The sequence below is a fragment of the Nicotiana tabacum genome, chromosome 2 (assembly GCF_000715075.1).
Source record: "Nicotiana tabacum cultivar K326 chromosome 2, ASM71507v2, whole genome shotgun sequence".
Classification (NCBI taxonomy): Eukaryota; Viridiplantae; Streptophyta; class Magnoliopsida; order Solanales; family Solanaceae; genus Nicotiana; species Nicotiana tabacum.
Window position 1 is genome coordinate 100261046 of NC_134081.1, and position 24002 is coordinate 100285047.

Here is a 24002-nt window from a genome sequence, read left to right on the forward strand (position 1 = left end):
TACTGGATTGTTGTTGTTGTATTAAAGAGTTCACCATTGCTTGGTATGGTGGAAGCTCTTCTTAGTCACGGCTATGATAATTGATAGTGGGTTTCCTTCTTAGATTAAAATAAAAATAACACATAGGGGCATCACATGAATAAGTAATTTCGCAAAGATAAGGGCAATTAGAACTCTTTTCCTTTTCTTTTGTTCCACGTGTTTCACTTACATGACACTTTAAAATGATCAACATAGATAACATAAAACATGCCAGTTGAAGCTCCATTAAAAAATGGAGAGCATATATGATACGTTTGGTTATGACTATATCATTTTAAAGCAAATTTTTAACAAAGGACTCCAATTTCTAACTTTGCAAAGTTCACGCGCATATAGGAACATTTAAAACCGTCTTATTTTTAATCATTAATTTGGTTTTTACAAAGGCAGACTAACCTCGTAGACACTTATAGTTGTTCGCGTTTGTCATCCCGCTCCTTATACTCAATGAAGTTTCATCTAGATACTTATAAATGTTCAAAGTCAGTATTTTAAACCCCTCTGACCATTGACCAAGTCAATGTGACAATTTAATTGCTGAACTGGACAAAATACGTATATTTCACGCGCATAAGGAGCGTGAACATAAAAAAAAAAAAAAAAAATGATTAAAATAAGGGGAAAAAAGAAAAAGAAAATACAAAAATCAAATTAGAGAAAAGAAAGAAAAGGTCAAAGTTTGCTTTTCTCTTTCACTTAACATTCTGCTTCCCCACCCCCACCCCCAAATCCCATTTTTCTCTATCTCCCTCCCTTTTCACGTTTTTCCTCCTCCCCCATTTTAACCCAAAACCCATTTTGAACGTGTTGGCCTTTTCAGCCATGTCAAGAAGACCCAGATCTTGGTAACCTTTGAATTGGAATAACTGTGGCCAAAAATTTATTGGATGTTAAGATTATACCCGCAATTTATTCTTTTTGGTGCCTTTCTCTATGGAGATAATGAACAGAAAGTGGAAGGAAGCTAAAGATGTGATTTTTTTTCTTCCTAAAGAGGATTTCGAAATTCTTAATTGATGACGTAGGGACTAATACATAGTGGGTTTTCCGGCCGGTGATGTTGCTTGTTGTTCTATATCCCTGGTCCGCTCGTTGTTTTGGTTTTGGGCGAGGAGGCCGGCGACCAATGGTTGAAGGGGGAGGTGAAAGTAGAGGAAAAGAAGTCATAAACGGTGGTGGTTGACTGCGCAAGAGGAAGAGAAGGAGAAGTAAAAATAATATTTTATAAAAATAAATAATGACGTGGTTTAATTTAGCTGAGGTGGATCTGATATGTCCTCCATGTCAACTCGAGTGAGCAATAAGTGTCAGAAGTGTTTAAAACATATATTTTGATCAAGTTCATGTGTCTGGTTGAAACTTCATAAAGTAGGAGGACCGAGATGTCAAACCCGAACAAGTAAAAGTGTTTATTAGGCTATTTTGCCTTGTACAAATATACTTTAAAAGGTACATAGATTTTCTTTTACTTTTTATTTTTAGCAAGTTAAAATAGAACTAACTCCTTTCCTAATTAAAAAAAATCAACTTCTCGTGCTCCAAAATTATTTAATATAAGAAAATAAATTGGCACATCCATAATGGATGAGTTTTTTTGTCACGCCACTATTTTTGAATATTCATCATAATAGAACTCTTGATAATTATTCACTAATTTGCCATTATCACACTCAATTATCAGTCTGAAAATATAGTTGAAAGAATTTACACAGAGAAATCATGATACTCTCAATCTTGTATAGTATCCATTATGTGGTAAATTGAGAATACAAGTTATAACATTGGAAAATTCCCTAGGATTTTAATATTTTGGTGTTTAATATGCCAATTGGAGTTTCATTAGAAATGAAGGGCATGGATAAATAGTTTCACAAAGTTCAAAGACAAATTTGTTGGAGATGGATTCTCACAACACTCAGGATCCACGGCGGAAGCAAGGCAAAGAGAAAGACAATGATCTTTTGAAGAAGAACATTGATACCATCGATGCAACTCACTTTTGTCTGAAAAGTTGAGTCCAGTCAAGCATATACAAATGAGTCTTTTAGATGGTTAATATGTTTTGGACCCAAAGCTGAAGACTGAACATTATTGGGCCTTTTAGAAGAGTGTACATGGGACAAATGTCCTAGTTAGTTATACATAGATTCTTTCTTACTTGTATAAATACTTCAGCCTTGTATAGTGAAATACACACTAAAAAATTCAGCCTTACGATCTCTTTCAAATGCTTTTACATTCTAATATGGTATCAGAGCCCTAAGGCTCGATCCCTTTTAAGTTGCTCTTTTTTCTTCTGTCACTTTCTTTTCTTTCATCACTTTTCTTGTTTGGCATCACCAGCTACAATGGTAGACCCTACTGATTCTTCTTCAGCTACTCATCTCACCAATCCTGCTCAAACTCAAGCACAGGCAGGGACTGCTGCACCTGATTCCTCTCACCCTTTTTATCTTCATCCCTCTGATTCTCCAGGCATGCTTTTGGTCAATGCCGTGTTTGATGGAAAGGGGTATGCATGATGGAGAAGGGGGGTTCTCATAGCCTTGTCTGCTAAGAACAAGGTGGTTTTCATAGATGGCACTTTCCTTCAGCCCAAGATCTCTTGTGAGTCATTCAAACCTTGGGCCAGGACCAATGATATGGTGATTTCCTGGCTATTGAACACTTTTTCTAAGGAAATAGCAGAGAGTGTTCTATACTCAAAAATAGCTAGAGAAATTTGGTTAGAGCTTGAAGAAAGGTTTGGACAGAGTAATGGACCACATCACTACCATCTACAGAAAGAAATCAGTCAGACATCTCAGGGAAATCTGGACATAGCTGGGTACTACACTAAGCTCAAAAGGCTTTGGGATGAACTTGACAGTCTAGACACCTTCCAACACTGTACGTGTGATTGTTCTTGTGGTGGTAAAATCAAGACCTATAAATCACAACAAGATGAGAGACTCATTCAATTTCTAATGGGACTGAATGATGCATATAGTGGTCCTAGGAGCAGTCTACTCATGCTCTCACCTTTACCATCCATCAATTATGCCTATTCTCACCTTATCAGAGATGAGAAACATATAGAGGTGCGGATTTCTCACCCTAATGGGGAAATGGCTTTCCTTGTTTCGAAATAGAATAGTGGAGGGAATAGGTTCAATGCTGAAAGAAAGAGTGATGAGGAAAAGAAACCCGTTCAGTTCTGTGCCTATTGTAAGAAGCAGAATCACACCATAGATAATTGTTACAGACTCATTGGATTCCCACCTGACTTCAAGTTTACCAAGTTCAAGAAATATGTACCTGGACCTAAGAGCAATGCAGTTTTGCATGCAGAAGATGGTGGAATTCAGTCAGTTCAATCAGGAGAAATACCAATAATACAAGATCAATATTACAATCTTTATCAGCTGCTACAGAATGTGAAAATTGGAAATCAAGTTAATCAAGTGAATCAGGTTAATGAAGACATTGCCTCTGCAAATTGTGATGGTATATTTCTTCGTCCTTGGCCCTCTACTCCTTCTAGATCCTTCATCAGTGTTTCTTTAAACTCTATTGCTTGGATCTTAGATTCAGATGCATCAGAACATATGACCTGTAATTCTAAGTTGTTGTTTAATGTACAGACTTTTTCTAGGCATGTTTCTGTCACTTTACCTAACTCTATTAGAGTATTGGTTTATCAATTTGGCTCAGTTGCTCTCTTATCACAACTCATCTTACAAAATGTTCTGTTTATTCCAAGTTTCAACTATAACTTACTGTCAGTTCATAAATTATATACTTAATTCAATTTCATTCTAATATTTTTTTCTCTTGGTGCTACATTGCAGGCCCCTTCAATGAAGAGGCCAGTAGTGCTTGGTGAAGTAAAACAAGGTCTCTACATTATCAATTCAAGTCAAACCAAGTCTAGAACTAGAGTAGTTAGCAAAATCAAGGCATTATGCCATTCTCTTTGTAATCAGCATATTAAGAGCCAATTTTCAAATTATGTTTTATCCTTAGCTTCAGTTTCCAGTAATGTAAGCCTTTGGCATAATAGGTTGGGGCATTCGCCATTATCTAATATGAAAAATATCAGTTCTATTTCTTATTCTGGTTTCCCTTCTAACAAGCATGCTTGTGATATTTGTGCAAAAGCAAGACAAGTAAAATTACCCTTCCCTTCTAGTTCTATTACTACAAAGCGTGTGTTTGATCTTATTCACATTGATGCTTGGGGACCATATAGAACTCCTACTCATGAGGGGTTCAAATATTTTCTTACTGTGGTTGATGATTACAGTCGAGCTACTTGAACTTTTCTTCTTAGAGCTAAATCTAATGTTTTCCCTATACTTAAAGATTTTCTAGCCATGACTGAAAGGCAGTTTGATACTAAAGTAAAGATTATTAGGTATGACAATGCTTTGGAATAGGGTTCTGGTCCTTTACTTTCTAAATTCTTTAGTTCAAAAGGAATTCTTTATCAAACAACATGTGTTTACTCTCCCCAACAGAATGGAGTTGTTGAGAGAAAACACAGGCATCTTCTTGAGACTTGTAGAGCATTGCTATTTCAGTCTAACTTGCCTACTCATTTTTGGGGAGATTGCGTGTTAACTGTAACTCATCTCATAAACAGATTCCTCTCTAAAGTTCTAAAGGGGAAGACACCTTATGAAATTTTGTTTGGTTCACCTCCTTCTTACTATAATCTGAGGTCTTTTGGGTCACTTTGCTATGCTTCAACTCTACCTATACAGAGGTCCAAATTGGATCCTAGATCCATCAAGTGTGTCTTTTTGGGGTACCCCTTTGGGGAAAAAGGGATACAAATTGTTTGACTTACAAACCAAGAAGGTTTTCGTTTCTAGAAATGTGGTGTTCTATGAGCATATTTTCCCTTTTTCCTCACCAAACTCTACTCCTTTATTTCCTATTGATTTACCTATAACATCCACAGATCATGTTCCTACATCTCACTCTCAGTCTACAGCCACACAAAGCACTTTACTTTCTAGGTCTGAACTTTCCTCTGTTCCCAATTTACTTGGTCCCTCACACACACTTACTGACTCTTCCCCTCCCAGTATTATGGCTCCCCATTTTTCCCATTCTCCTAGTCCAAATACTTCTTCTTCTAAGGGACAATATACTTATCTTTCACCTTATTCTTCTACAGTTAATCAGCCAACACTTCGAAGATCCCTTAGGGACCATCATTTGCCTAGTTATCTCAATGACTACATATGTAACTCTATCTTCTTCACTAATATCTCAGCTAGTTGTTTTACTTCCCCTGTTACTCCTCCTACTTTGTCTTTTTCAGCTGTCACACTCTAATCAATCCCTTTTTAACTCAGTTTCCTATATCTCAGAACCCTCTTCCTATACCCAAGCCTCTTTACATCCAGGTTAGGTAGATGCTATGTCAAAGGAAATTCAAGCACTAGAGTGAAACAACACTTGGAAAGTGGTAGAATTACCCAAAGACAAGAAAGTTTTACCTTGTAAATGGGTCTACAAGGTAAAATACAGACAATGGGATCACTTGAAAGTCTGAAAGAACATTTGGTGGTTTAGGGGGGATATACAGAGAGGGTATCGATTTTACTGACACCTATTCTCCTGTGGTGAAGATGACTACTATCAGATGTTTGCTAGCTGTTGCAGTCAAGAGAAATTGGGAGGTTTTTCAATTGGACGTTAATAATACATTTTTACATGGAGACCTACAAGAGGAAGTCTACATAAGATTCCCAACTGGGATATCACCTCCAACACCTAAGCATGTATGCAAACTCACAAAATCCCTATATGGACTAAGGCAAGCCTCAAGGCAATGGTATGCATGCCTTACAGCAGCGCCAAGTTTCAAAGGTTATTCACATTCACTCAATGATTACTCTCTTTTCTTTAAGCACTCAGCAGGACAGACTACTATTGTTGCAGTTTATGTCGATGACATATTATTAATTGGGGATAATCCCTCAGAGATCATTTTACTCAAGTTTTTTCTTGATTCAGAGTTTTATATTAAGGATTTAGGAAAAGCCCACTACTTTCTTGGCATGGAGATTATTCGTGAACCACAAGGATTAATCTTAAGTCAGAGAAAGTTCACCTTAGATTTTTTGTCTGAATTTGGCTGCCTGACCATGAAACCATCTTTTTCTCCCATTGAACCTGCTTGCCATCTTCGTCTGGATGATGGGGAATTGCTTTCTGATCCCACAATTTATCGGAGGCTCATTGGTAAGTTAAATTACCTCACCCACACTCGCCCAGATCTCTCTTTCGTTGTACAATATCTCGGTCAATACATGCAGTCTCCTCGAGTACCTCATTTCGAAACTGTTTTTCATTGCTTACGATATCTTCTTACAAAACCTTCTATGGGGTTGTTCATGTCTGCTACTTCCTCTTTTGACTTGGTTGCCTTTTGTGACTCCGATTGGGGGAGATGTCCAGATTCTAGTTGATCCATCAGTGGGTATTTTATTTCTCTAGGTGGAGCTCTGGTCTCTTGGAAGTCAAAGAAACAAACTTTAGTTTCTTTGTCTTCTGCGGAAGCAGAATATCGCTCCATGAGTAGGGTCGTTTCAGAGATTACATGGTTGGTTCGACTTTTTCAAGATCTTTCTTCATCTCCATCGCTGTCGGTGTCGCTCTACTCCGATAGCCAAGCAGCAATCCACATCGCCAAAAACCCTGTGTTTCATGAGCGTACAAAGCACGTCGACCTCGACTGTCACTTCGTACGCCAGCAGTACCTCGCCGACCTTATTTCTCTCTCTTTTGTGCCTTCAATTTCCCAAATCGCCGATGTATTCACGAAACCCCTTTCTGGGCCTTCTCACTGATCTATTCTGGGCAAGTTGGGGGTTGTTTCACATCCCTCCAACTTGAGGGGGGATGTTGGAGATGGATTCTCACAACACTCAGTCACAAGGACTGAGGATCCACGGCAGAAACGAGGCAAAGAGAAAGACAATGGTCTTTTGAAGAAGAACATCGATACCATCGATGCAACTCATTCTTGTCTGAAGAGTTGAGTCCAGTCAAGCATATACAAATGGGTCTTTCAGATAGTTAATACGTTTTGGGCCCAAAGCTAAAGACTGAACATTGTTGGGCCTTCTAGAAGAGAATAGAAGAGTGTACAGTTATATTTACAATTTCTTTATTTTAGTATTTATCCAATAAGTTGTTATAGGATAGCAAATACACATGGGACAAGTGTCCTAGTTAGATATACACAGATTCTTTCTTACTTGTATAAATACATCAGCCTTGTACAGTGAAATACATAGAAAAATACAGCCTTACAGAAATATTTTGGTATTTAATATGCCAATTGGAGTTTCATTAGAAATGAAGGGCATGGATAAATAGTTTCACAAAGTTCAAAGACAAATTGGGACATAAACTTGTAAATATGAATTTGCCATTATCACCTTAAAGTTTCTTTTCTTCAGATATTTCAATTGACACTCAGAAAATATAGCTGAAAGAATTTACACGAGGAAATCACGATTTTCCCATTGTTCTGTCGATTCTGTGACAAATTGAGAACCCATTCGACTTCCCTCACAATTTCAACTGTTTGTTGTTCCAATCGCGGTATGGAGAGATAAACCAACATAGACGTTCTAGCTGATCTTTTGAATCCATGTTTAAAGATCTTCGTGAAGTTTGCCTCTGCAACAAGAAATATAGAGTATGAGAGCAAAATATGCAGGCAAAAAAGGATGGAATGTGAGAAAATTTAAACACATTTTGTTCAATCTAGATTCCTAGTATAATTTGAAATAAAGATAAAGAATCTTAGAAGGGACAGTCGAATCAAAAGCATACCTACTATTTTCATCATAAGTGGATGTAAATCATAGAAACAAAAGCTAAGCTTGTGTTTTATTTCGAACAATTGTTACACCTTCCTCGATTGCTTGGACAAAAGTTGCGATCTTGTAAGTGAAAAATCCCACTAGCATGGGTATCAACTCAAGGTGCATGAATCCATACTCGGGGACTAGGATCCTGCAAAGAAACCAATATAGCAATTTGAAAGACCAGATGCTTAAGCGACTCTCCACAATGTAGAAACATTAATACTTGCTCTACAACAATGAAAGAGAAGTCATTAAGGTATCCTTTGGTTGCAACGGTAGTAGGAAAAAGGAAGTGCGGAAAAAGTTAACTCTCCTACATATTTATGCGTTGAATGAGCAGAAAATTTGTGGGAAAATGGATTTAAAATATTCAACGGGAATGACTCTTCCAACTTGAGTCATGCGAATACTGTAGGAGCTTTAAAAGAAACTGGTTTTTCTTTCTCTGAAACAAACAAGAATGTTTTCCTTCACTGCAATTTCCTGAAGAAAATACGTTTTCTAACTACTTACTTGACATCCAAAAGGAACTTAATGGTTTTTATTGTCCTCGATGTCAAAGAAAATATTCAAGAAGGGGAGTTTCATTAACATTCCATATATATATTTTACTCAAGATGGTAATAGTGGTAGATCTTACCCATTCCACCGGTTAAAAATCATGACCAAGGCAACAGGAACCAATAGCCTTGGCTGCCCAACAGCTCCCCTGCAAGTAAAAGCTTCTGGTAAGATTATCAATAAAAGCACAAAGTAGTCCTTTCCTAGGGATATAGCTACTCTTCTTAGTCCCAAACAACAGACTCATCTATTGGGCAAGCCTTTGGTTGCTATTTTGGTCTGTGGGTTAATACTTCCATTCATGGAAAAATGAAGCTGGCAAGCGGGAAAGAACTAGAATTTGACTGATCAAGTACAACCCTGATTCAAGAATGACAATATTGTAATAACTCTGAGAAAAGTACTAACAGATGCTCCATAAACATTTTCAAAAATGAATTTGGACTGTGGGATTGTAACAAATGCAAAATGCATAGGAGTAATTGACATCCTATTTTCAACTGGCATCAGTCGCCATACATGTAATACAAAGAAACAAGTAATGCTATGTTTTGAGCTAATACAAGAACCAATCAAGACAGACCACACAATGAGGTTATCGGATGTGAATTCTTTTCTTCATTTTCAATTGACTAAGTTTTTCTTCTTTGTATACACAGCATGGAGTATAGAACTTTATACTCTTGGTTTTTCAGCGTAGGATAAACAATGTAAATGATACGGACTGTTGGACTTCATAGAATCCTTGTGTCAGTAAAAGGAGTATGAGTCCCTTTTGCACACATCTTCGTAATGTTACTTTGTAAGTAGAATTACTAAAACTGTACACTTACCTATTAAAATTTGACCAAGTGTTTTACTTCATTGAATGTTTGCTTATTCATTTACAACCTGCTGATCAAGATTTGTTTCTTTAACTCTTCCAGATAAGTTTGTATTGTAAAATGGCAGCTTATTTTGAACACTCTGGAGAAACTATACAAAAATGATACAATTCCAGTTAGGATCCATTTTTTTCTGGTGGTTCCCTGACCGATCAATGGATAAAACACACCTAGTGTGTAAGAGTTTGACCCCAGTCCTTCTCCTCTTCCTCATATTTATATTTGTATTTTAATTCTTAATCATCTACTTATGGAGTATTTTATTGATTTTATTGCCCGAAGGGCAGACAACGGAGAGAATGCTGCAAGCAAGGGAACAGGAATCAGAATGCGCACAAGACAAACAGACATACTTTGCTTTTTACCCTGGACATAGGACTCTTATGATGTCCTTTATTACTTAGGTACTCTTAACATGCTGATCAAGCAGGACACACATATGCCTGATGAAAACAAATAAATTGTGACATAGAAATTGGAATATTTCAGTTTCTTAAGCAAAACTACTGATATATGTTCATTTTGGCTATGGTAAAAAAAAAATGAAAAGTGTACTTGATAAGTGCTCTGGGTCCATCTGACTGCATAGAATCCACACTGTTCCCAAGCATACGCATGTACATCAATGAACCAATAAACCCTGCACCGTAACTGCAACAATGGTATATACCACAGTTTATTAGCACCGCCTTTTCAAGCTTGTGTGCATTAATGCAACATCGCCAAAATAACAGAACAAGATAAAGATTCCTTACATTAATTGAAGAAACAAAAGTATATTTAAGAAAAGAGAAGCTATGAAAATTCCAGTTCCGATGGAGGAAACTGAAAGAATACTAACAGATTAAGTTATTTCATGCAAAGAAGCTGCGATACGTTTCACCAGATATCACAAACATCATTTTCAGAAGAAATAAGCATGTTAAAAGTCCATCCAGAAATTCTACCGAAGTGGCAACCTTAAGGGACAAATAAACTAATTGGAGGAACGATTTGCAATAAATAGGGGCCACATCCCTCTACAACAATAGCAAATCAAACATGAGTAAATCTAAAGTAGAGGCCCCAAGGAATTGAAGCATGTCGTAAGTCCTATAATGGATTACCTTGCTGCTATTTCAGGAGAATAAGAGATATAAGCTGAAATCACTCCAACACCACCAATCCCAAGTGTGAGGAGTTGCAATTTATTCTTTAACTGCAAAGAAGAAAAAAAATGAAACAATCAAAAGGTGAACTGGAAACTCAACAGAACTCAACCAAGAATGATTTATGTGGAATAATTGCTAACAAGAACCTTAAGATACTGTTCCCTTGACTGAGCAGCCAAAATCTTTGGATCCCCTTTTGGCTTTCTTAATTCCCTGAACATCACATCCTGGGTGATCGAAATTTCAGAATTATAAGTTAGAGAAGCATATTGCACAATATGTATTATGAACCAAGTTTCAAGAAATGAACTAATTGCAAGTTCCGATGACGTACACTGCCCCCAGTTGCAGCCTTGGCAGCTTTGTCCCACTGCTCCTGCTCGCGTCGTGTTGGTGCTGGCCGCCATCTTTGAAATGCACTTAAACGTGGCTGAAAATCAGTTTAGTTTTCAGCAATGCAAGTAGAGAAGTTTAATGCTTAAAGTTGCAAAAGGCAGATGTTTTAAAGTTACTACATACTCTAGTAATTTCAACTTCTGGTTCTTGAACAGGTACTGAAGGGGCTGTTAGCTCCTTGGTCAAATCAATTTCCAAGCTACATTCTCCATATGCGATCAAATTTAAGAAGAAAACAGAGTTCCAAAAATCATAAAGAAAAGAAGAAAAAGATCACACCTGTCAAGACTCATGACTCTGTTTAAGCTAAGAAATCCCGATGTCTCTTCCTGTAAAGATGTCAAGTCACAAGCAAATTTGGCGGCCATTCTAACAAAACTGGTATGCATTCGTCTTTACTACCATATAAAGCAACAGCAACTTCTTCAGCATCTTTACAAAATCTTATCATACATAGGGGGAGGGGGAAATGGAAACAGGGGAGGGGATTACAAGGTGGGAAATGGAACCCCCACGATGGAGCCACATAGTTGTTCGCTGGAAAATTACACGGTTTCGATTTCTTCATGTGTTTCCTTTTTAAAATTTGACACCCCTTAGTGAAAGCTACTGCCAACAAGGTGAGAGTTTAAGTAGCCAACCAGCTGGACTGAAGAGATTCCCCCCAACTTCTTCAGTATAGAGTACTATACATACATATAAAACGCAATCACGCAATTGAGATTCCTATTAATTATAAAAAAGAGGAGGAAGCCATTGAATGACCAAGATAGTTAACTGCCCATCATGCAGAAAAACCAGGATATACACCAATTAGAGAAACACAACAGCGAATTAGGAGGTTCAATAGCCAATAATCAAAAGGTAGACACGTGAAAAACTTGTAGCTTCAAGAACAATTTGTAAGACAATTTGCCACAACAGTTCAAATTCTAAAGACAAAGATAAAAGTATTCTTTCATTTAACAATGACCCCTTTCTATATTTAGAAGCAATTTAACTTTAAATTTCTCGTTCTACCCTTCAGCAAATATCTATCAATTACTTTGAGACCACAAATTTCAAAATTGTTTCTTTATTTATTAAACTTCTCGCTCAGATAAATATGCCACATAAAATGGGACAGAAGTAGCTAATTAATAGTTAAAGATTGTACCTTTTCAGGAGCAGAGGGAGAAGAAGGGGGATTTTGTTGAGGGTCCTGAATATACTTCTTCATACGACCCATAAATTCTTTGTTCCAGATATAATCATCAGAGGTGAGAGGATCCACATCCTCACCCCAATACTTCCTGAGCTTAGTTGTAGTGGGTGGGGCAGCATTGTCCCCAGGAACCACTCCAGTGGACAATTTCACAGGTTTCTGCTGGGGTAAAATAACCTTGGTCTGTGTTGGAATTGAAGATGGGGTTGAATTATTTGCAGAATCTTGAGATATGGGTGTGGCTGCAGAGGTCACTGAGAGATAGCAGTAGTTTAGGACTCCCATTTTAATTCCTTCAATTTTTTTTCTGGGTGATGACTTATGTGCTTTGTAGTTCTTGGCCTTATAGAAAGGAAAAATATCTTTAGTGCGCAAATGATCGGTGGACCAGGTGTTGTTGATAACATTGTTTTCATTGTTTGGCCAATGCAAAAGTTTGATTTGGATATTTTTGAGGAAGTAAACAAAATGTAGTGGAAAAAGAAACTTGTATAGGTAAAAATGGTATGTGTCATTATGTGAACTTTTTGTAAGATGTGATCTATTTTATTTTGGGGTTTATGTAACTTCTTGTAACATGTTATATTTTATTTTTTTAAAGAAAAGTAGAGCTTATTTTGAGGCATAAAAGGAATATATTTTTTTAATGGGAACTTTATATAACTGTCACAATTTAAAAGAAATATAACAAATTCGTAGCATGAAATCCAATATTACAGTTGTGGCACGAAAATATTTATATTTGTAGCACACAATTTCATTAAAATAGGAATATTAATTATTAATCTCTAAACATAAGCAATTTGAATGGAAAGTCAATAATTCTTTGTAAAAAAATCATGCTTTTTTTTCTCTTTATCTATTAGCTTTCCTTCTTTTTCTTCATCTTCTTAATTTTATTTTCTGTCGAAGCCAATATATTTTCTAAATTTGTTCCATTTATTTTTTAAAAAAAATTATTTTTCTTAAGTTTTTCTCTTCCTTCTTTCTTCTTTTCTTAATATAAAGATCTTACTTCGATAATAATATACGTTAATATATACAAAATATATATATATTGAATTAACACATATAAAATATACAAAAAATATACATAAAAAATATATCTTCAATTAAGATGACACTCAGACATGTGAAATATATATAAAAAATATATCTTAAATTTAATTAAGATGTGAAATATACATAAAAAATATATCTTCAATTTAATTAAGATGGCATATAAATATACATAAAAAATACATTCTGAATTAAAATGGCACTTGACATATAAAATATATTTGAAATATACATTAAAAATACATCTTAAAATAAGATGGCACTTCACAAATAAATATACAAAAATTATATACATAAAAATACATTTTGAATTAAAGTGATACTTGATATACAAAGTATAAAAGACGTATAAATCAATATATCTTGAATTTAGGTGGCATTCATATATGCAGTATATTTTCAGAAATGGAGTGAAAAAGATGAATGTTGGAAAAGGATAATGGATCATATGGACAAAAAAAATATTTTTCGTGATTAGTGAGTCATCTAACTTATTAAATGTTGAGCTTAATTTTTATAATATGCTAATAATGAAAAACAATGCCCTTTATGGAATAATTTATTTGCTTGCAAAATAGCAGCATTTTGTTCTCACTTGACAAAGGATCTTTATTTGGCTACGGGGTGCATGAGGACATTGCTAACTCAAAAGTTTGGGTACGTGCATGGACCATAATAACTTGGGCTTCATAATTGGAAGTGTGTGGAATATTCGGGCGAAGTGCATAAATAGCCACTTTTAAGCCTGCTATTTAAAATATATTTATAATTTACAATATATTTAAATATTAGCCAATTCATCCTAATTTCAGGACTAAGTATCCTTAATTTTTGAACCGCTAATTTGAAATTTAGGACTTAGTGTCCTAAATTTTTGAGTTGTTAATTTGAAATTCAGAACTAAGTGTCATGAATTTCTGAACTGCTAATTTAAAATTCAGGATATAAGTTTCGAATTTCTGGACACAATTTTAGAACTTTAGAACATGATGTCCTAAAGTTTGAACTTTGAGGTTTAAACTGCAGGACGTCGTATCCTGAAATTTGAGCAAATTATTTAATCTTTAAATACATTGTAAACTGTGAATATATTTTGAACAGCATGCTAAAAAGTGACTACCTGGTGTCATTTCAACGGAATATTCACTAAAAGCTGGCCAAGCCAAGAAGTCCAATTCGTTATAGTAAAAATTGCACGGTCACTTTTTAAATTTTTTTTAACTAGTACCTGAAGTTTAAACTACTTCATGCATTCTTCTTCTGATGATGATGATGATGATTCTTCTTACAGTGATTTTATATGGTGTTTGTGAATATATTTTAAGGTAGTTTATGATGTTTTACAGTGGTGAGCTGTTGTGGCGCTTTATTTTTTACTATTACTTAGGATTTCTTCTTCTTTTTTCTTAATTGCAAAATGGTCTGTTACTTATTGTTGTTTTGACAAATTGATGATTGGGATTTCTTCTTGATGATATTTGGATGTTATGTTTTAAATTTTAGCTCATTTAAAGTAAATTTGGGTGTTAATCGTATATTGGATTGTTAAAAATCGAAGAACAAATTTCTGTTTCTGGGCAATTTGCACTTCAGACCTATTTGACCTCAAGTGCATAAAAATATTGGTTGCACTTCAGACCTATTTGGAAGTACATCTGAAGTGCAATTTTTTCACTTTAGACTTATTGGTCTTAAGTTCATGAAACCATTAGTTGCACTTTACACTTATTTGGATTTAAGTGCATCTGAAGTGTAATTTTTCACTTCACACTTTTTGGCCTTAAGTGCATGAAATCATTGGCTGCACTTCAGGCCTATTTGATTTATTGTTTAAAATAAAAACATTACACATGGATTTGTGTAATTGTGTTCGACATAGATATGTAATCGAATAATTATTTCATAAATACAACATCAAAATTTGAAAATTCGAAAAATCTTACTAGTAAAATTGGCTGGCTATCTAAATTTTTACCTTATTGGTAAAAGTTCAATTTCACGCCTTGTAATTCCCTCGCTTATTTCCCCTTCCACTCCCCATATAATTAAAAAAAAACTATAAAGAAAAAATTGAAGATTCACTTAGAAGTCAGAAGCAGGGGCGGTCCGACGAGTTTTGTGGCCTAAAGTCAAACTTTATGAGGGACCTTAATTTTTTTATATAAAAAAGTTATTTATTTATTTAAAGTCTATTTTTCTAGAGTTTCTTAGATATAAAGTTATTAATAATTTTCTTATACAGTCAAACATCTCTATAACAGCCTCATTTGTTCCGAATGTTTTTGGATGTTATAGTGAATTGTTGTTATAGATAACATATATTATAACAAAACATGACATTTGGTTCCGAAAAAACTTGATTTTTATAGTGAAGTGATGTTATATAAGGATACTATTATAGAAAGGCCTAATTGTAGTCAATAACTCCTAATAAGTCTTTCTTAATTGACAATATAGTTAATCCATTTAATCTTTCTTGAAACATTATTTATCTTAGATAAGATTTTATCAACTTTAATTTTGAAAACTTATTTCCGCTGAAGCGACGGTAACATGAGTTATTAACATTATTTCATAAGCAATATAAGCATTGGAAAAAGAATTAAATCTTTTTATTTGATTGAGTGTATCAGTTAAAGTGCTATCTTCTAATTGTACTATTTTCCTTAATACTTTTAATTCCGAAAATAAATATAAGCCATCAATATCGAATTGATTATTATGCTTTTAAGGAACATTCAAGATTAAGGCAACATTTCTTCAAATTTCCATCATCATGTGATCTTAATTTTTACCGCTAAATAGAAAACTAATAATATTTTCATATGTTTCGAATTGTTCAAATATGTTTTGAAGTGAAAAAAATAGTCTTGTCTACTATGTATAAAATAATCAAACTCCAAAGGACTCTTCTAAGATTTTGAGATTTTATCAACATTCTTATCAATTGTTACTTCCTATGAATTACACGGTTCGATATTCATTTCAAGTGCGATTTTCAAGACAGAAATTATAGTGATTGCAAATCCTTCTTTTTTATACTTGTTAAAGAAAGAAATTAAACTTTTTTCAATTTACGTAACCTTTTTTAAAAAAATTATACATAGCTTATTAGGTGTAACAAAAAATGAGACATCTACAAATGTGAGGCTGGGGCTGGGACTAAAGGAGTTGCTTTACTTGCTTTATGGAAGGACGCCCCTCGTTAGAAGTGATGTTAGAGATACGCTCATCATTTTGAGAAGCTTTATTCACGTAAGATTAGTTGCAATTTAGCAGATAATTAAACAAGCACAACACCATTTTAGGAAAATGAGAATCATATTTTTGACTTTCAATGAATCCTGCAAAAGAAGAAATTGTTACCTGTACCACTCTATTATTCTTCATGATCTTAAGCTATCAATTTGCTGCGAGATTTTAGCCATTTTCAGATCCATTCAATCTTAAGCTTAATTAATTTAAATTGTTGGAAATTGGGGTAATACTGAAATCTGTAGGACTTAAAATTTCATATTTTTTTTATAAAAAAAAATCTTACTTGAAGATTGAAGAAAACTGAAAAGCAAACAACTTTATCAATCTGAATTACTAACAGTTTGTTTGGATGATTGTTACTTATTGTATTTTATCATATTGTTACTTTAAATACAATGTTTGTTTTGATTGTTACTTAAATTTTATTATATCGTATCGCTAAACGACGGAACGACGTAAAGTGTCACTTTATGAAATGACCGATTTGGTATGGTCGCGTCGTTCCTTTTTTTTCTTTTTTTCTCATCTTGTCTTTTCATATTATTAAATAATCGTATTTTATCCTTTATCCTACCTTTTTATATAACAATTGTACCTCGTATCTTACCTTTTCTTAGAATCCCTAATCTCTACTATGAAAATTCTAGGTTTGATGTTGAAATCTTATGAAATGTAATGTGTAATTGAAAAGAAATAGATTAAAGTTGCTTACCAATGTTTTGGGGAAGAAAATCCTCTTAGAAAACCGCCTTTAGGTTGTTTAGGGTTGAGATTTTGTGAGAAATGAGCTAAATCATATGTTCTCAGCTTTTTGTGCAGGCGCAGATATCGCAAATGCGACCTGAGGTTCGCAATTGCGAGAAATCCATCGCAAATGCGACATGAGGTTCGCAATTGCGAGAAATCCATCGCAAATGCGAACTTCCCACACCTCTGCTGGCATAGCAAATGCGACGCTTTGTTCGCAAATGCAAACCTGGGACATTTCGCAAATGCGAACCAGCTCCCCCAGCACCCCATAGAAAATGTGAACCTGACACTATCACAAATGCGACACTAAACTCGCAAATGAGAGAACTGTGACCTGTGCAAAAAAACCCAGCAAACTCCTAACTCTATCAAACACTCTGCCACGCATCCGAAACTCACCCGAGACTCTCGGACTCCAAACCAAATATGCACACAAGTGTAGTAACATCATACGAACTTGCCCGTGTGATCAAAACACCAAAATAATACTTAGAACTACGAATCGGACATCAAAATGAATGTTATTTTCAAAGAAACTCAAGAACATGCAAATTTACAACTAGGCGTCCAAATCACGTCAAATCAACTCCGTTTTGCACCAAATTTTGCGGACAAGTCATAAATAGTTAAATGAACCCATAACAAGTTCCGGAACCGAAATCCGAACCAGGTAGCTACAAAGTCAACCTACGGTCAAACTTAGAAATTCTTTAAACCTTCAAATTACTAGTTTTCAACAAAACACGTTAAATCAAGTTAGGGACTTTCGAATTCGTTTTCGGACATACGCACAAGTCCCAAATCATGATATGAACCCACCGGGACCGTCAAAACACAGATCCGGATCTATTTACACAAAACGTTGACCGTAGTCAACTCAAATCATTTTTAAGGCTAATTTTTCACATTTCTTCAATTTTTTGACATAAAACATTCCGGAAAAAGGCGTGGACTGCGCACACAAAACGAGAAAGGATAAACGGAGCTATTCGAGATTTCGGGACATAGAAAAGAAGGCTAAAACTGAAAATGACTTATCGGGTCATTACAAAATTTATGTATCCTAAGATATTTTTTTTAACTTGAATAAGAATTTTACTCATATGATGAATTTAAAAAATAATTAAATTGGATTCTCTTGCTAAATAATTAATTAAAAGATTTAATTATTTAATTTTAACATTAAAAAATATTTTTTCTATGTTGATTCAGATCTTAATATTAGTTCATCTCTTGATTTGAATATTTAATCTTAATTATAATTTTATCCGCCATAAATTTTATTTTTAAAGAGTAAAAGATTGATATGACATTTCACTTTTAGATTTTTATGTTTGTAGAATCATTAGTGGTATTGATTCTTACCGACCATTTTTTCTCTTTCTCACACATTTATATTCTTAAATATTTTCTTAGTTGTTGTTTAATAATTGGGTATTTTTTAATATTACACGAAAAATTGATTAAAAAATATGTTTTGAGTAGGAAAATAATTCATGTATAATATAAAAATATATTATCATGGGGTATTTTTTTCCTCAATCTCAACTCTTTATGCAGTCCATTTAATATTACTTTTATTTTTTCTTGGTATTGGACATTATGGAGTGGTAATGTGTTGCCAATACGGAGGATCCTTATGAAATTGATTTTATTAAACCTTCCTAAATATTTTTAATAAGAATTTAATAGACAAAAATTTATTAATTTTAAAATCTTAGATATTTAAAATTAGCATAAAAGGTATTGCAGTCCAAAAAATAGGTTATTGCAGTTATGTCCTCTTCCTATGAGTTCTTTCGTTTAATATTTTAGGGCTATTTTGATATATTAATATTGTATTTATGCTTTTATAATAATACATGCTCTCTTTTTTCTAAATGAATTTGGACAATATAGTACATTCTCAAATTAAATTAGTAATAGGACATTATAATACATTTTCGAATTATATTAGTAATAGGAATTTTTAAGAAGTATATCTTGAAAGTAATAGGATTACATGACTAAAGATATTTACTTGTTTAATTTTATATGAATTAGACAACCCGAAAATAATTATACTAATAGGATTCCTAAAGGTAATCATGTAGGATTCCTAACGTATAGTATTATGTTCTAAAACTAATAAGATTATAAGGCTAATATCTAGAATTCTGATTATGTCCTTTTATTATGAGTTATTATTCTTAATATTGCAAGGTTATATTTGTAAATCGACATTATATTCATATTTTTATAATAATATAGAAGATAAATATAGATATAGATAGACGCACAACTATAGATATACTCTATAGATTGTCAATTTGTTAAATAATCTCTTAAGAATCTTTCCTTTCCATTTTCTCCCATGACCGAACAAGCATAAGACAAAAAGATAACCTTCTCTCTCCTGCTCTTTCGTTATTTCCTGCTCTTCGTTTTCCCTTTAAACATAATGAGCAAATATTTATATTATATATATTAATAAAGTAAAAAAAATAATTCTATCAGCATAACATTAACTTATGATTTTAAAGTACTACTTTTACTACACCTTTACTTAAGAAAACTAAAATCATCAGTACATAAAATTAAAGAAGCCATGTACGTGTGCTACCAACCTCGTAAACTAATTGTTGGACGAACCATTGACAATAATAATAATAATAATAAATGACAACTGGATCGGTCACACTGACACATCGGAATCTTTCCCCATTGGAAGGTCCAAATTATCCTAAATTCGAAATTATTTAATTTTTGTCGCACTATAAATTTTTGGTTCATTCATATCCTTGTTATTAGCAAACATCTTATATTAATTTGTTATTAACAGAGCTCTAGCTTGAAATGAGTAAACTCTGCTAGTCCAAATTTACTCATCAAATTTATATTGTAGTTTAAATCACTCTTAGGCCCGAGATTTGTTAGGAATCATGACGAAAACAAGCTTGTTTACCCAACGCCGGAATAATATTAGACCAAAAATTTAACGAATGGCAAAGTTGCTCGATCTATAATGCATAAGGTGACTATTTTCCCGTTGAATGAAATATCTAATTTGAGAATATCTAATCACCGATAATATATCATAATCAGAAGTTACAAAAGGATACCATACAAAGTTACAAACCCTTTAATTTGATCCTACACCTGATGGATCATGACAGAAATTCCAACCTTTTCGTCCCATGAGCAAAAATGCATTTTTACAGCAAGACACAATGCGGTGATAATAATAGTCTTGAGTCATTAAAAAACTGATTTACAAAACATAAAAAATCTTTCAAGACGAGAGGCGAATTCATAATTATAAAGAAATAAATATAAATGACTTGCGCAAGCTGTTCTTTATAATAAGAGGCACATATTGATTTTATTAAATGAAAATCAATTATGAGGTAAAATTTATTTTTCCCCGCCTATAACTGTCACCAAATTATGACCATTTAATCAAGTCAAAGAAATTACATTATAGCTGAAATATGAGATAATGGAGGAGCTTAATCTTCCAACATTTTGAGCCACCACTTTATACAAACCAATTGATTTTCTTTTTAATTCCCTTAAAATTGATACTAGTATTTTGTAACTGGAAAAGCAGGCAATTTTTACCAGAATAACTGTCCTATTTGCAACAAAACAAAAGATAAATGGTACACGAACCCAAACAAAACACTTGAAATTTACAGATGAAGCAAAATTCCGAAGATTATAATGCCATTTGTGGTTACAGCAGGGTTTTCTAGTCTTCTTTTTCTCTTGCTAAAAAAACTGTTTAAACTATCGCGCGCAAAACTTGAGAGATGGAAAAGGTAGAACGCTTTTGCTTTCAATAATAAGAACTCGATTCTAACCTCCTGAGAATGCTCCTATACTTTGCAGGGCTATCATACCAAGTAGTTGTATTAATAATTTCACTTTCCAACCAATATGGATCTTCTTTCTTCTCAGTCAGGCTTCTGAAGTAGCTTTCCCACCGTGCGATTGTGCGCCCTAGACAAATACTCTTTTGCCTTAGAAAGATAAACTTGAGAATGTCCTTTGTGAACACATTCATCTCCTCGCCTTCAATTATGTAGATGTACTGAAATAAAGTACAACTTAAAAATCAAGAGTAAGCAAACTACATGTAACGAACAACTTGCTTCGTGTGCTATACATTACTACAACAAGCAGACACTTGTGGTTGGTTGGTTTAAAACCCTTTCAAAACATTTTCTTCACTTGAAGCCTTCCCCTCCCATCAGATGAGAGATCGGGCGGAAGATCTATCAAAGGCTAAACATAAAATACATGATTATCATAGGCTGTTTCTCTTTATTCAGTCCGTCACGCTACAGCTCTAGCTGAAAAGGTATTTAGTTAAGTTAGAATAAGTTTTGGATAAGCCAATAACAAAACAAATCACTAGCTAAGTTAAATTTCCTTTTAGGGTAACACCATCTAATTATCTAAAGGAATATAAACAGTGAGCTCCAGAAGTACACATATATCTGCGCACAAAATATCGGTGAGAGAGAGAGAGAGAGAGGGGACAATTACCAAAAATATGAAGCCCATAGTTGCCAAGACTGCTTGTACAAGCTCATCCAAAATCCCTGAAATACCTTCATCTGGCTCACCAGAACCGTCACTGCCTCCTCCACCGCTACCACCTGAGCGATCTCCACCCCCATCTCCTCCTTCATAATATTCTTGTTTTTTTATCTGTTGCTTCAATAAATCCTCAACTTACGATTCCTTCTTCAAATTTCCCATGGCTTTCTCAAGTGCTTTAAAAGGAGAAGCCTGGTCAGATAGTAGTGCCAAGTGAGGTGTTATCTTCTCATATAATAAACATCCATAAGCTTATTTTGCTTAACTAATGATTTTCAACAGAATGTTAGGAGCTACTTTATCCTCATGTTTTATGCAGGTTTTATCGGAAAGAAAACCAGCTTATGATGGATATGTTGTGCATTCAAGTAAAAAAGAGTCATCTTTTGTTAGCTTTTTTTTTCTTGGATAACCGTAGTATCCGGACCAGCTTGCGCGCACCTCGATTAATTCCACGAGATATCTGACACCTCCCACCATCAACAGATATCAAGTAACTTTGTCCACCAATGTTTGGACAAATGAGAAGAAATCACCTAATGTTTTTGCCTCAACTATTCCTTTATGGCTGGCCACAGTGATTAACGTCAGGTTCCCTCCACATACATATAAAAAGTAAGCCAGCCGTATTAACTCATCAACTCGCCTTAACGCACCCTCACTATATAGGTGCGGACTTGCGTACAGTATCACTTGCTAACAGCTGCTAAAAGCGGAAGCTTCAATGTTGACGGGCTTATTGTCTCCTTTCTTATCTTAAAAAAAGGGAAAATAAGAGAGGGATCACTCCTCAGGCCGTCGCTAACCGTTGCACCTTCCCTTCTGCTTACACCATTTCTTTGTGAATGCTCCGCTTTGCTCTTTGTCGCGCTACTTCCGCTAGCAACCAGCTTCGGATTCTCCTTAAGGCACCATGTTGAGTAGGGATTTGAATAGAAACTCTATTTTGGGGCTCTCAATGTTACCGGACTCCACTCCTCTCCCCGGGCTCGCTCCGCTCTATGCCCAAAGCTTCAACTCAATCACTTGGACAGAGGGATTTGACCTACCAACTGCAGGCTCGGGTACGAGAACAGTATCCATTGCCTGCTGCCCCCTCTCCATATTGACGGAAGAACTTTATAAGTTTCCAAAAATTGAAGATACAGATCAAGAAATTGAATTTCAATTATTTGTGGAAACATATCAATTGGTCAAACTCTTGATAAAGGAAAGAGATGTTGTGTATGAATCACTTACATATTCTTCTGAATTATATGTATTCGAGAGATTAATTTGGAAAAATAGTAGGGATATGACAAAAAGTTGATGGGGCTGTTGAGGGGTTGAAGGCTAGATTGGTGGCCAAAGGATACACTTTAGAGATAAGGGAAAAAAACTGAAAGAAGCCTCAAAAACAGAAGAAAGGGTGGAAAGTGATGAAGAAAGAGATTGGGATTTGAACCTGAGACCTCATGGTTCTCATCCACTTCATCGACCACTAAGCCACACCCTTAAGTGCATCTGTTATTAGCTTTAAAAATGCAGCACAATATATCTATTCTGCATGAATAAAAGACGAGTTGAAACAAATTCACACAACATTGTAACAAGAAACAGATTTCTTTTGAAAAATAAAGAGAAGAAAAAATGTGAGACTATCAAATGGGAAGCAGATTATATATGCTCGCTGAGCAAATTCAAACACCCGTATTAAACAAAATAAGAGGAAAAAATAGACTAAACCTTAAAGATAACTTTATAAGAAATGTTAAGATTTTTTTAAAGCAAGTAAAATTAATACACCACAACTAGGGTGGGAAACGGTCGGGTCGGGTCGGATCAAATATGATAATGCAAAACAGATAAATTATTCGACCCGACCCAAATTTAATACGGATAAAAACAGGTTAACCAGCGGATAATATAAATATCATCACTTTTGAAAGAATTACTAGTCTCCAAACTAGAGAAATTCCAAATTTGAGGCTTTACAAATGTAAAAGTTAAACTAATTAGTTATCCATTGATTATCCATTTTCTAAGCGGATGATATGGTTCTTATCCATATTTGACCGTTTTTAAAAAATTCATTACCCAACCCATTTTTAATGAATAACATGGATAGATAACTGTTTTCTTTTAACCACTTTACCACCACTAACCACAACTGATAAGCTATGGACACATCACATGCGCAACATATTGGATAGATAACCTAAATAATGTTGGGGTGCCAACTAGCATTCTGTACATGAAA

The 24002-nt window shown here is 34.4% G+C and overlaps 1 protein-coding gene, 1 long non-coding RNA gene and 1 pseudogene across 2 annotated transcripts; all 3 read right to left on the bottom strand.

Moving 5' to 3' along the window:
* Positions 1-2001: 2001 nt before the first annotated feature.
* On the bottom strand, positions 2002-7069 carry LOC142172895 (uncharacterized). The gene is made up of 2 exons (XR_012702025.1): positions 6149-7069; positions 2002-3345 (listed from the first exon to the last, which is right to left on the bottom strand). It is a non-coding gene; the product is annotated as an uncharacterized LOC142172895 (long non-coding RNA).
* A 291-nt stretch (positions 7070-7360) lies between these two features.
* On the bottom strand, positions 7361-12469 carry LOC107825449 (protein CONSERVED ONLY IN THE GREEN LINEAGE 160, chloroplastic). Its single transcript, XM_016652320.2, has 10 exons — positions 12065-12469; positions 11188-11237; positions 11032-11107; positions 10847-10942; positions 10659-10739; positions 10468-10559; positions 9917-10012; positions 8557-8625; positions 7882-8064; positions 7361-7725 (listed from the first exon to the last, which is right to left on the bottom strand). The coding sequence occupies exons 1-9, from the start codon at positions 12395-12397 to the stop codon at positions 7926-7928; spliced, it is 1032 nt and encodes a 343-aa protein (XP_016507806.1). The 5' UTR covers positions 12398-12469; the 3' UTR covers positions 7361-7725; positions 7882-7925.
* An 8243-nt stretch (positions 12470-20712) lies between these two features.
* On the bottom strand, positions 20713-22867 carry LOC142167786 (uncharacterized; annotated as a pseudogene).
* Between the last annotated feature and the right edge of the window lie 1135 nt (positions 22868-24002).